Source organism: Acanthopagrus latus, chromosome 23 (assembly GCF_904848185.1).
Source record: "Acanthopagrus latus isolate v.2019 chromosome 23, fAcaLat1.1, whole genome shotgun sequence".
Taxonomy (NCBI): domain Eukaryota; kingdom Metazoa; phylum Chordata; class Actinopteri; order Spariformes; family Sparidae; genus Acanthopagrus; species Acanthopagrus latus.
In genome coordinates, this window is record NC_051061.1 from 11,265,753 (window position 1) to 11,277,920 (window position 12,168).

Below are 12,168 nucleotides of genomic sequence, written 5' to 3' on the forward strand. Positions count from 1 at the left end.
AGTTTATAATGTCACTTGAACATCACAATAACAGTATTCATGCCTGATAAAAGGTCAATAAATTAGCTGTTCAGACATCAGAATATCACTGGAGGTACACCCATATTCTTTACTGTATCCAACAGTGTTTGGAAAACACATAGTTTCCTACCTGGTTTTGTGCTACATTTGATTAACAAGAGTGCCTACAAAAAATTGAAATGGCTAATTTTAATAAAGCACATATTTGTTTAATTGCTTCCATTTCAATTTACACTTATCTTAACAAATATTTCCCCCCTTCACTCTATAACTACAACCTTTTTCACATTTTCACATGCAACTCAATGAAAATGTTTTGTTAAGTGCAGCCAGTAGAGGTAGCTGTCACTTTTCCCCCCTCCATTAAATGCTACACTATCCGCCATCTTTGTTGTGGGCGAATGACGTCAGGCGATGACGAAGGCATTTTCTTTCCCGTGATTGGTCGAACGCGGTCATGCCAAAGTTCGCGTATATTTGGCGCTCTTCAATCTCGACCAGTCTGGCGCGTTTTTGAAAGCACGGCAAACGTCAAGAAACATGTATTTTGAATACAAACTCATAGGAATTTGGGAAGTAAGCGCTTAACGTTCTTCACTATCGTTCGCACCCCCGCGGCTGACATGTGGGACATGTTTGGACCACTTTTGGGACCTGAGAGGAGCGACGCTGCTTCGAGAGTAGCATCAAGCGAAGTCTGCTAGCTTGTTGTTTTACAGTTACATTTAGCTATATGTCTGTTGGCAACAAACAGCTGGCGCCCTCACACGATGCACTTTGCCTCTGCTGCTGCTTGTTCACAAACACGGGGAAGTGATTAAGAAAAGGCAAGAAGACAGTCGCCGAAGTTTCATCAAGTTACCGGTTCACCATTATCGGTACGTGTAAAGTATTTTCCTCGACCTTTGTTTCTCTGGTTGCCTGTCTGCCAAATGGCACACAGACTGGAAGAGACTACTTATTTGGCTCCGTGTCAGGAATAATATTCATTTACATGTGGCTTACTGTCCCTGAAACCTGTTGGAAATTACGTAAACAAGTTATGGGAAATGACTCTACACTGACTTTTCCTTAAAAACTCTATTAATGCATCCTGCATACTACAGTATTAATGCTGTCTGAGAGTACTGTGTGTAGTACAGAGCCGTTTTATTTGTTTACAGTGTCAGCAGAGTCAGATACGTTCGCGGTTGAGTTTGGGAAAATATTAATAGGTTTTAAATATTGCATTACATTTGTTTGTGTATAACATTCAGTGTCTCTAACATTGAGGGTTGTAGTTTTGACCTACCGTAAGTGCTAAAACTCTTGTACCCTGTTAATCACTGTTAAAGCAACTGTTATAAGTTATCATGTCACCCTTGAAGATTATTGTTAATGAACAGTTAAGGTGGATGTGATGAAGCTTCCCAGATTGTGGGACAATGAGCTTAAATGGCTTGCGACCTACAAACTTGACTATTACTTTTCAGACCATGTGCATAAAAATGTTTTCTTTTGCTTAAGGTCTCTTCATATGATGGCTGGAGTTGTGGCTATGGCATCTGTCATTGAAGACTTTGACACCCAGGTATTTCTCTGAAACTAAATTGTGTTATTCATCAAATGCTGTAAAGTGTTTTTCTTCAGTCTTGTGTAGGACTGCATGACATGGTAAAAACAAAAATCATGTTGTGATTATTTTGACAGATATTACAATTGTGAAATGGTTTATTAATGGGAGTGATCCTTTTTGCATCACCATTTTCACTGATAAAACTTCCAATCAAACATGTTTGAAGGCTAGGACATCTCTGCTGCACAGTCCTTAATTATAATGTGACACTGTTTCCTGACACATTGTACCTTTTATCAAAAAAATGTATATTGCTCTTGGCTGTATTGTATTGAAATGTTTGATTATTTTTGATTAAATGCACATTCTCATATTTGATTAACGCTGTTCTTCTCTTCAAAGCCTTGCAAGAAACCTCGCAAAGATGGTGGCAGTCCCATTGTCAAGACAATCACAAACTATTTCTCTCCTGTGCCCAAGCCAGCGGAGAAGCCCTTTTCTCCCCCTCGCTCCAACAACATCATGAGCTACTTTAGCCGGAAGGCTCCGTCCTCTAAGGAAAAGACCAGCTCACCAGAACAGTCGAAAGAGAACTGTCAGAAGTCTGAGTTTGCAGATAAATGCACCAATCCAGGGGCAGCAGCGAAACAGCCATCTCAAAAACGGATTAGAAAGACCAGCAAAGCTGCAAGGAAACTTGTGGAGGCTGAAACTTTGAGCACTACAGAGGAGGTTAGCTGCCTGATTGTAGAAGAACCAGATGACAACAGAGACTCGGCAGCAGAAACAATCAGCAGCTGTGGTGTTCTTGGCAGTGATACAGCAGCCCTGTTGGCACAGCTCAGTACTGAGGCTTGTATCCCTGTGGAAAAATCAGAGATGAATTTTATTGAGACTGTCAGTGAAAAGGATGACCATCATGAAGACGGTTCCAAATGTGGGAACAATGTCAAGCTTAAACCAGACCTGAAGAGTATTGAATTATCCCCAATTGTACCTTCAAAAGATAAAGCAAAAAAAGTCAAACCCGTTGCACAGAATTCGAGGAAGACACAACAACGAGAGGCAAAGCACTCAGAACCAGAAGAAACGGAAATGGAGGGCTCCCTGTGTGATGTTAGTATGGAGGTGAATGTGGATGAGGCCTCTCAGTTAAACAGCAGCACAGTCACAATCTCCTTTGAGGAATTTGTGCGGAGTCAGAGCCAGGATAGAGATCAAGAGAACACGGAAGATGAACAAGGGGAAGATGATGATGGTAAAATCACAACAGAGGCAGAAGAAATGGATACTGACCAGTTAAACATCCCTAACATTAAAGAAAGTGTAGGACCTGGGGAGCCAGCTTTCCAAGTCTCTCCTCGAGCCATCACCATCCAGGCTGAAGTGCATGCAGTCTCACCCAAACAGGAAGCCAAGGCTGTTGGAAAAGTAGCTTCTATCTTTAACAAGAGAAAAGGGGCGATGAGCCCTGCAGAAGTGGTATCATCTCCACCCAGAGAGGCTGGACACCAACTTCCTTCAACTTCTGTGACTGTCAAGTGGAAATCCAATGTTGTTCTTGAAGAGGAAGATCTAGAGCTGGCTGTGCTTGAGAGCGAATCCACTCCCAAGTGCAGTGAGGCAGAGAGGAAGCAGTTCATGGCTGCCTTCAAAAGGCCCAGCCTTGATGGGTCCAAAACCAAACCTGGAAAGAGCCAGAGCAAACAGAAGCAACCTGGTGAGCCGGTTTTAAATGATGCAGACAAAGTTGCTGAAGATGATGCTGGAATGCCAACCTCCATTGAGCAAGTCCCTGCTGCCTCTCAGGAAAACAAAGAAATCAAAAAGAAACCAGCAAGAAAAGGCAGAAAGAAAGGTAAAGAACAAAATGAAGCAGTCACTGCCCCACCTACTGCTGCTCCTGTGGAAGAAACAGTGGCAGCGACTTTTGAGGTGGATGATAAGAAAGAGAAGCCTCCCGTCACATCAACTCCCACTGTCCCAGCAGTGAGGAGGTCCAGAAGAGAGGCTGTTGTCAGGCAAGCACCTGAGGCCATCCCAGCATCTCCTGTCAGAAAAAACAGGAAACACAACGAGACAAAGGATGCTGCTGCTTTACCTGCTGACAGCCCTGTGAAGAGATCCCCCCTGAAGATACGCAGGTCCAAACATGGAGTCTTTGTAGCGCAGATGCTGTGCCCTCCTGACACAAAACAAAGTCCGATCAGGTGACACATATATGGTTATGATTTAATATTGTTATACATTCTAATGTAACAGTCCTACAATAAAACTGACCAGTTTTTAGTTTTTGTTTCAACTTATTTAGAGAAATGTCGATTAAACTGTTTTTGAGGACTGTATTGTGGCACTTTTTAACTGTATTGCATTATAAAAATAGATGTCCAACAAACCATATACTCCAAAATAACCAACACTTTGCAAAAACAATTTCAATGAAAACTTAACATTAACTTTCAAAATGGTATTTTTCAGGACTGTTTTATTAGATTCCATTATATTAAGCATTGTGTGCTTGATACACTCCTAAATAAGTGTATATGTTTGCTTGTGTTAATTTTCTTTTTATTTGCTGTTTTGCTGCTGTTTCATGTTGAAATGTTTTTTTTTCTTTTTCATAAGGATTAAATTGACTAGAGTCCATAAAAATATTTCCATGGCCAAGGATGAAGGTGGAAGTGGCAAAAACACATCTTTGGCGAGTAAAGTGAGTATGATATTTTTCACAAATTGGACAAATTCTAAATGTAATGGATTTAATGAATTATACAAGAACATATAGAAACATTATCATAATAATGTGTGGAAAATGCTGAAATTCTCTTCGACTTTTTCAGACATCAAATGAGTCCAAAAAAAGGAAGCAAGCAAAGAAATTGGTGGAGAAAGCCAGAGTGATTCAGCAGAGTAAAAAAGCTGCTGTTGAGGAAAAAGGCACCTTGAGGCGCTCGTCACGAGGCGAGGCCTCCCTCAAGAAAAGCTACTGTGAAGATGAGGTACAATTAAAGGCCTACAAAACAACATTGACTGCTACAGTCAGATTTTTTTCCTCACTATGTGGTTTGTTTTGTCAGGATTCTGTCATCTGCATGGAGGAGGACCAGGCTGCCGCTCCTCAGACAGCACTAGAAAAGAGTAAACCTCAAAAGTCTTTACGCAGTCTAAATGATGTTCTGGGAAAAGCTGCATCTGTTGGCAAAGAGACAAAGGCTGTCCCAGGTAGTCTTTCTCACATTAAATAGCTATTTACTCTTTCTCATTTTGTTGAAATCACTTCGTATAGTGTTGTATTTTCTCTATCACAGGCTCCAAAGTGGCCTCACTGGGCCAAGAGAAAACTGCCCGGAAGGTATCGGCAGTGATTTCCATCTTTGATGAGAGCAGCTGTGATGGCTCTGAAAACTCCCAGGATGACGTGCAGTTCAGGGCACGCAGAGAGTTCTTGAAGAGTGGTCTGCCCGAGTCCTTTAAGAAACAGATAGCCAAGACAGCTGCCACCAAGGAGGCATACTCTCTTTCCTGTTCCTCCTTTCAACCAGTCATACACATGAAGCAACCAGCAATGGGTAGGTGGACTGCAGCTTGTAAAGTTACAAGCTGCAATATTACATTGATAAGCATTGATAATTATACTTCAGTGATAGAAGGCTAATAAGGCTATTTGACTAATGGCATTTTCAAAAGAATATTATAAAGGAGTGGTGGGAACAGATAAATCAAGAGGGATGAGAGTCCAGTAAAACTTGTTTTTGTTGTGTTTCACCAGATTGCCCCTTTTGGAGTCTACCATGGCCTGAGTCTTCATTACTGTCTCATCTGAAAGAGCGTTGGTGCCAAACATCCAGCTCTCTTCCATCTGTTATTGGCTCCCTATGTGTGAGGACAGAACCAGCCAGTAGAGCCTTTTGTGAGCGGGTATGTTGAAGTAACTGTAATGATCTTATTCTCCTTTCCCTAAGTTCAGCGAACTCCAGACCAATGTAGATCAACTTGTCTGGGATTGATTTGCATGATACTATTCAGAAAACAGTTGTCTAGTTTATAGCTGCATACCTGTCTGCCAGCAAAGCTATGTTGAATTCAAAAAGGCTTGTAAAGAGAGGCTGCATTAAACACTCAAATGCTTGTATCGCTCAATTTTGGATTGTATGCTAGCATACAGTCCAGATGTTTTGATGTTATGGGGGCATTTTCCTGAAGAACAACAGAGGGCTTTAACAGCTGACTTGATGTTTAATACCATTTCTTTTATTCTTTTTGAAGGGTTCTGGTTGGAGGCCTGAGATTTCTGAAAGTGATCTTCAGCTTCTAACAGAGGATGTCAGCACTTCAAACCCTCCATTCCCCGTTCAGACATTCATCGCTCGCTTCCTGAAGAGACGAACTGATCACCAGCAGCAGTGCACAGCCTCAGGTTGGTCTGACTGCACTGAAACAAAAGTACATGCAGAATGTTGTACTGCAAAGCATTGGGTTACAGTAAATTTATTTTAGACATGATTTCCTTTATCATTTTGATTGTATTCAGTTACCATTACTGGCATCTACAAGAAGAAATGGTGTACAAGTGCTCATTAATTTTTAAGTTATCTATTCTGCCCCTCAAAGCCCAAATGTTGAGGCATTATTCAGTTAAGTTAATTCAAACAAAAACACTAAAAGTAACTGCAGCCAAACTACAGACTGAATTGCACTTTTAGAGAATTATTCTCAACATCTTTGTATGTTATTTACTAGAATCAGAGGCTATAACCAGAGTCACCACACTACCAGCTGAACCAGTAGGAGGAAAGAGGAAGAGGGTGGATGATGAAGGGGAAATAACAGCAATGGGGGCTAAGAAGCAACGGGCCAACTCCTCAGAGGAGAAAATATCCACAGCTGAGCCTGAGCCAGCAAAAAGAGGAGGTCGTACGAGACGATCTCGGAGATCCAGGATAGAGGAGGAAGCGAACGAGATAGCCAAGCCTTCGGTCAACGCTACTCCTATCCCATGTGAAGATGACGTGATTTTGGTAGAGGACACTAGGAAAAAAGGTAACACTCTCTTTGAATTTTTTGATCAATAAAAAATACTTCATCCAATTAGGAAACAGGCATAAAATAAAATTAAATGATTTTTAAACGTACCCTTCTGTGTTTTGCTATTTCAAACGTGTTGTTATCAATCCCACAGTCTCTGATCATTAAGTATGGATGAATGTAAAGGTTTAGTCGTAGGTCTTAAGTGTTAAAAACAGAGCTACTGCCAGCTCCACTGCAACTACATGTAAAGAAAAGACACATACCAAACTGGCATGAGACTAACATACAAGATCCTCATTGGTGCTCGTAATACATCATTTGTAGCCTCACTGTTGACATATCTGTTAAAATTCAGCCAATGTTTTATGTAAATTTTGTTGACTGTTGTTTATTTTATTTTTTCTGTGTAACAAATATTTAAGGCCTTGAACTCAGTCTATACTTTGTTCCACAGATGAAGTGAAGGAAGACGTGTTATGGACAGACAAATATCAGCCTCAGCACTCCAGCGACATCATAGGCAACACTGCCTCAGTGAGGAGGCTGTACAGGTGAGGAACTTAAATTGCTTTATTGACACTGTATTTGCTTCATACTCTCTTTTTTTTCATGTTATATGTTTCTTTTTCTCTTTCTCTTTTTTTTTGTAAACAGCTGGCTAAAAGAATGGAAACTCCGTGCAGACCGTGAAGAGAATAAAAAACAGAAGGAGAGGAAACAGGAGGAGGGCAGCAATGGTAGGGTATCTCTTTGTCTTTTCGTAACTACTTCAGTTGGCTTGATGTGTGTTTGTTTTGACTCCATGATGGCTCTTTTCGTCCAGACTCGGACTGGGACTGCAGAGAAGAGGACTCCCAGGATGGAGACGACATGTTATGTAATACAATGCTTATCACAGGACCCACTGGAGTTGGAAAGACAGCTGCAGTCTATGCTTGTGCCCAGGAGCTGGGCTTCAAGGTATTAAAAAGTTCAGTGTATATAACTGTGACACTTGTATAGGATTAAATGTCCTTATTTCATGACCTCTTTCTGGTGTTTCAAGGTGTTTGAGGTGAATGCTTCATCTCAGCGGAGTGGTCGTCTAATTCTGTCCCAGCTGAAGGAAGCCACCCAGTCACACCAGGTGGATAGTCAGGGGGTCAACGCCCACAAACCCACCTACTTCAACAGCTACGGCACAAGCAACAGCACTGGCACTCTCAGGCCTGGATCCTCTCCCAGTATGTACCCAGCTGAAATTGAGAGCACTGTTTCTATTGAGGTGCTGGTTTGTGAGAGGGTTTGATTTGTATCCGTCTGGATTTGCATGCTATATGAATATAACAAAATGTCCACAAACTTCATCTCCATTCATCCTCCAGGGAAGCTGAACTCTCCTCGCAAGGTGGTTTCCTCTCCCAGGAAACATCCCCAGTCCCCAAGAGGTGGTAAAAGAGGAGGCCTGGCTCCCACCTCTTTAACTAACTTCTTCAAAATGGGTCGTCCTGTCAGAGAGACGCCTAACACCAAGAAAAATGAACAAATAGGTAAGTATACCGTTATTACCTATGTGATGATGTAACCTTCATGAAAAGTTTTCTTTATCAGGGCTTTAATAGTATTTGTTTTGGTTTTCTTTCTCATCTCTTCATATAGCTGCTTCGAAGACAGTCACCAAAACAAATGAGCGTGCCAGTAAGCAAAAAGACCCTGTAGTGAAATCACCAATAGCTGCCACCCCCAAAGAGAAAAACAACGAAGAGCACAACAAGAAGACGGCCACATCGCTTATTTTGTTTGAAGAAGTGGATGTTATTTTTGATGATGACTCAGGGTTTCTAGCTGCGATCAAGACCTTTATGACCACTACCAAGAGGCCAGTCATCCTCACTACCAGTGGTGAGTAGGAGGAGGAAGGTCAAGGCCCGTGTCTTGCAGTCTGGCCAGTGTTGATTGTATTTATGTATAATCTCTGTTTTGAGTTTTAATCAAATTTTGTATGTTTTGTAGATCCTACATTCAGCACCATGTTTGATGGCAACTTCGAAGAGATCCTTTTCAAAGCACCCTCAGTGGTGAGTGGATGATATACTGAACACCATTGTTTCACTGTTGGAACTTATTGACTGAATGAGTTGTGGTTTTATATTGTAATGCTTGTCAAATGAGAGAGATTAGGTGTGAAGGTTTAGTTTTTGTCCTTCTCTCACTGCTACAGTTGGACGCGAGCAGCTTCCTGCAGGTCTTGTGTCTGGCAGAGGACATGAGGACAGACCCAAGGGACATCAGCTCTCTGCTCAGACTCAACGGCTGCGACATCAGGCAGAGTTTACTGCAGCTGCAGTTCTGGACTCGCAGTGGAGGTGGCCACTCTGCAACAAGGCCATTGAGGTGCACTAGCAAAAATGGTAAGGAGATGAGAGAAGAATTAAGCTTTATTTCTTTTTTCCTTTTCAGATGTTATGATAAATCAGTTGTAGATTAACTCAATCTACCTTTTTTAGATGGTTGAGCAATTTCTGTCTGCTGTTGACCTTGGGGAAATTATCCATGCCTGCATTTCATTTCATATGGATTTCTGTAACTCTTTTTTCTGAACTCAATATAAAAAAAGCACTAAATCATCCACACTCCATCCAAAAAGCAGTTTCTCAGCTTTAAACTGGAACAAAAAGAAAAGAACACATTGCCCCATTTTTAGCATCCCTTCACTGGCTGTGCGTTTAATCGGATTATATCTCTGAACTGTTCAGACCAAATGTACAAGGACAAATAGCAGAAAAAGCTTTTCTAACAGTTTCCTAGTCTCTACTTGTAATCAAGAGTGTATTTTTCTCTGCATTTACTGTCATGGTATCCCAACTGGAACAAATCAGCCATCACAATCCACAGTTAGGTTTCAACATCACCTAAAAATGCACTTTTTGTAAGATGGCTTTTAACTGACTGGTGTGATTTTTCTATGCTTTAGAAAATATATTATTAATTATTATTTGTCTAATTTTATGGAAGCTGGTTTTAGATTTTACTGTATTTTTGTCTTACCTTCTCATGTCTTATTTGTTAAAACACCTTTTATGAGTTATTAGAAAGGACCTTATAACCCAAAAGGTATTTTTGTACTTATTCTTTAAACAGTTGAACTAAAGCAAGAGACTGAAGAAGGGGCAGCCAGCATGTCTGAGTGTGCAGTGACAGTCCCATCCACACTCCCTCCCTGTGACAGCAGCTGCACTGAGTGCATGCTGGGCCTGCTGAATGTTGAACCTAAGCGAGACATTTGGGAGCTGCTCAGGGTAATCCTTTCATTTAAAACATACGTTCACTGTTCATTATCTTTGTTTATTCATAGTGTACTTGATTTAAGATGCTGACCAGGTGTATGTTCTCAACAGGGTGGAAGTGCAATAGAGGAGGCATTATGCTCAGAGTTGCTGACTAACAGCCAGCGTCTAGGAGTGGACCTTCTCTATTCCAACATGGAGAAACTCTTACCTCTACCAAACACACAGTTGACTACCTCCAACTACAAGCAACAGCTTTCTGTTTCTGTATCACAAGACCAGCCTTCTGTTAATCCAAAAGATGTACAGTCAACCGGCCTGCATGGTGTGCTGCCATCGCATGCCAGGTTATTACACACGGTGGAGACAGAGGATTTCTCTGATGATGGCAGTCCAGTTAAAATGTCCAATAGAATGAGGAAGACCAAGAGGCGGCACCAGCTACCGGACCGGGATGGTTTGCACTCTGACTCGGACTCAGAAGACAGTTTTCTATCCCTCTGCAAACCACAGCATGCCGCTCAGGTGAGGGATGAAGTCAAAGAGAGTTTAGTTTCAAAGACGGCGAAGAGGACACCACTGACTCCCGAGGAGCGGCAAAAAAGTCTCCCTGTCTCCCAGTGTCTAGAATCAATAGCTGAATTTTTAGACAACATGTCCTACATGGACTCCTCTCTGCTTGTTCATCCAGAAGCGGGTAACAATCGTAGAAGAATGTCACCTGGTGCACTGGTGAAAGACGGGATGACAGATGAGTTGAGGGTTGAGATTGACAGAGGGTGTTTGGTGAGAGATGAGTCCGCCTTGGAGATCTCAGCTGCTGTGGAGGCTCTTAGCTTCCACAAGTGTCGACTTTCCGTTGTGACGGCCTGGGACAAAGCCCAGCAACTAGATGGAGTTCTGGGACAGGAGGCTGCAGCAGAGCTCAGCCTCCCTGTGGCTGCTCATCGTGATGGTTACAGTTTCAGTCAGGACAGCCCCTGTCGACCACAGTGAGTCTTACCAGCCTATCTTTACGCAATCAGTTGGTCACTGTAAAGTGGAACTTAACCAACTCAAGGAAATGTAATTGTGTGTGTTGTTATTTTCCAGGCTAATCCAGCGAAGAAGAGAAGTGATGGAGAATCTGATGTTGAAAGGAGTGTTTGGTAGTCTGGGCAACAGACCAGCAGCTTCTCTGGACTACTTACCAGCCCTCCGCACCATCTGCAGATCAGAGCAGCTTAAGGAGCAGGGCAAAGTTAAACGAAGGTAAGCATGCAGGAAACCATAGCTGGCCAGCAGCATCAGGTTGTTGTGACACCAAGCTGATATGACCAACAGGCTACAAATAAATAGGTTTAAAGTTTAAACTGAGGTGTCTTTGTGCGACAAAGTGCATGTTTGCGTGCACCCCAAGTCTGTTAAAATGTATCCACAGTAAACTGTTTTTTTTTCCCCACTCCAGGTTCCTGCACTACCTAGATGCAATCCACCTGGGTCTTAACAAGAGCACTCTACAGCACCTTGCGGAAGACTTCCTATAAACCACAGAGAACCAGACTTGTCCTCATGATCCCGTAGAGGTCTTGCCTGTAGAGTGGTCACACTTTTAAGAGACATTTTTGAATTTAATTTGGAAGGAGGACATTTACATGTTGGCTTTCTTTCAGGACAACAGAAGTCAGTGTTGCCTCTTGTCTCTATGAACTCAACTTGAGCTGACTTGGCTAGTTTGTCAGAGGTGTGCACACAAAGGACTCTGAAGTTTAAACATGTTTTAAGACAATGAATGACTGAATCACTGCATACAGAAAGCGTTCTCAGCTCAAAGGGCGCAAAGCTAAATGACCTCAAATGTGCTCTGATTCAGCACATCTTTTGGTGCTTTCAGATAATGCACTAAAGATGACTACTTATGATTTTTGTAATATTGAGATGGACCGGAGGGTGTTTTTTGTACAATAGTGTTTTATACTTTGAAGCTACATTAATCAATTAGCTTTACATATGTGTGATTAATGATTTGTAAGAGATTAACATGTAAAATAGAATTTGCTTCTGTATTTAAGGGCTGTGTGTAAATTGTCTCACCACAAAGTACTGTCGATGCAGCTAGGATTTTATTTCTGTTCAGGTTCATAGAAGTCAGACAGTTTATGACAAAAGTTAACCGTCACTATCACATTTGTCACATTTTTCTTTCATTTCTTTTGTTTCATTTTTTTCCAGCCTTAAATATGATCACATTATCACGGTGGTTTTTCTTGTGAATAAATAAAGGTTTACCACAACCAAATTAATAAATTCTCATCATTT

The 12,168-nt window shown here is 41.7% G+C and overlaps 1 protein-coding gene across 1 annotated transcript; it reads left to right on the plus strand.

Annotated features, from left to right (window-relative positions):
- The first annotated feature begins 475 nt into the window (after window positions 1-475).
- atad5a (ATPase family AAA domain containing 5a) lies at window positions 476-12,148 on the plus strand. Its single transcript, XM_037088666.1, has 22 exons — window positions 476-899; window positions 1,528-1,591; window positions 1,979-3,786; window positions 4,202-4,286; window positions 4,417-4,575; window positions 4,654-4,798; window positions 4,885-5,145; window positions 5,346-5,494; window positions 5,843-5,993; window positions 6,317-6,616; window positions 7,059-7,155; window positions 7,259-7,341; window positions 7,428-7,564; window positions 7,650-7,827; window positions 7,969-8,133; window positions 8,243-8,485; window positions 8,597-8,661; window positions 8,805-8,994; window positions 9,725-9,882; window positions 9,982-10,862; window positions 10,963-11,121; window positions 11,318-12,148. Exons 2-22 carry the CDS (start codon window positions 1,538-1,540, stop codon window positions 11,394-11,396), a joined length of 5,547 nt encoding a protein of 1,848 aa, XP_036944561.1. The 5' UTR covers window positions 476-899; window positions 1,528-1,537; the 3' UTR covers window positions 11,397-12,148.
- Window positions 12,149-12,168: the final 20 nt, after the last annotated feature.

Bases quoted from the DNA above. Each gene is read 5' to 3' on its own strand.
- atad5a (XM_037088666.1), top strand. From the start codon at position 1,538: ATGATGGCTGGAGTTGTGGCTATGGCATCTGTCATTGAAGACTTTGAC. The intron at 8,134-8,242 runs GTAAGTATACCG...CTCTTCATATAG, and splicing joins CAAGAAAAATGAACAAATAG to CTGCTTCGAAGACAGTCACC. The intron at 10,863-10,962 runs GTGAGTCTTACC...GTTATTTTCCAG, and splicing joins GACAGCCCCTGTCGACCACA to GCTAATCCAGCGAAGAAGAG.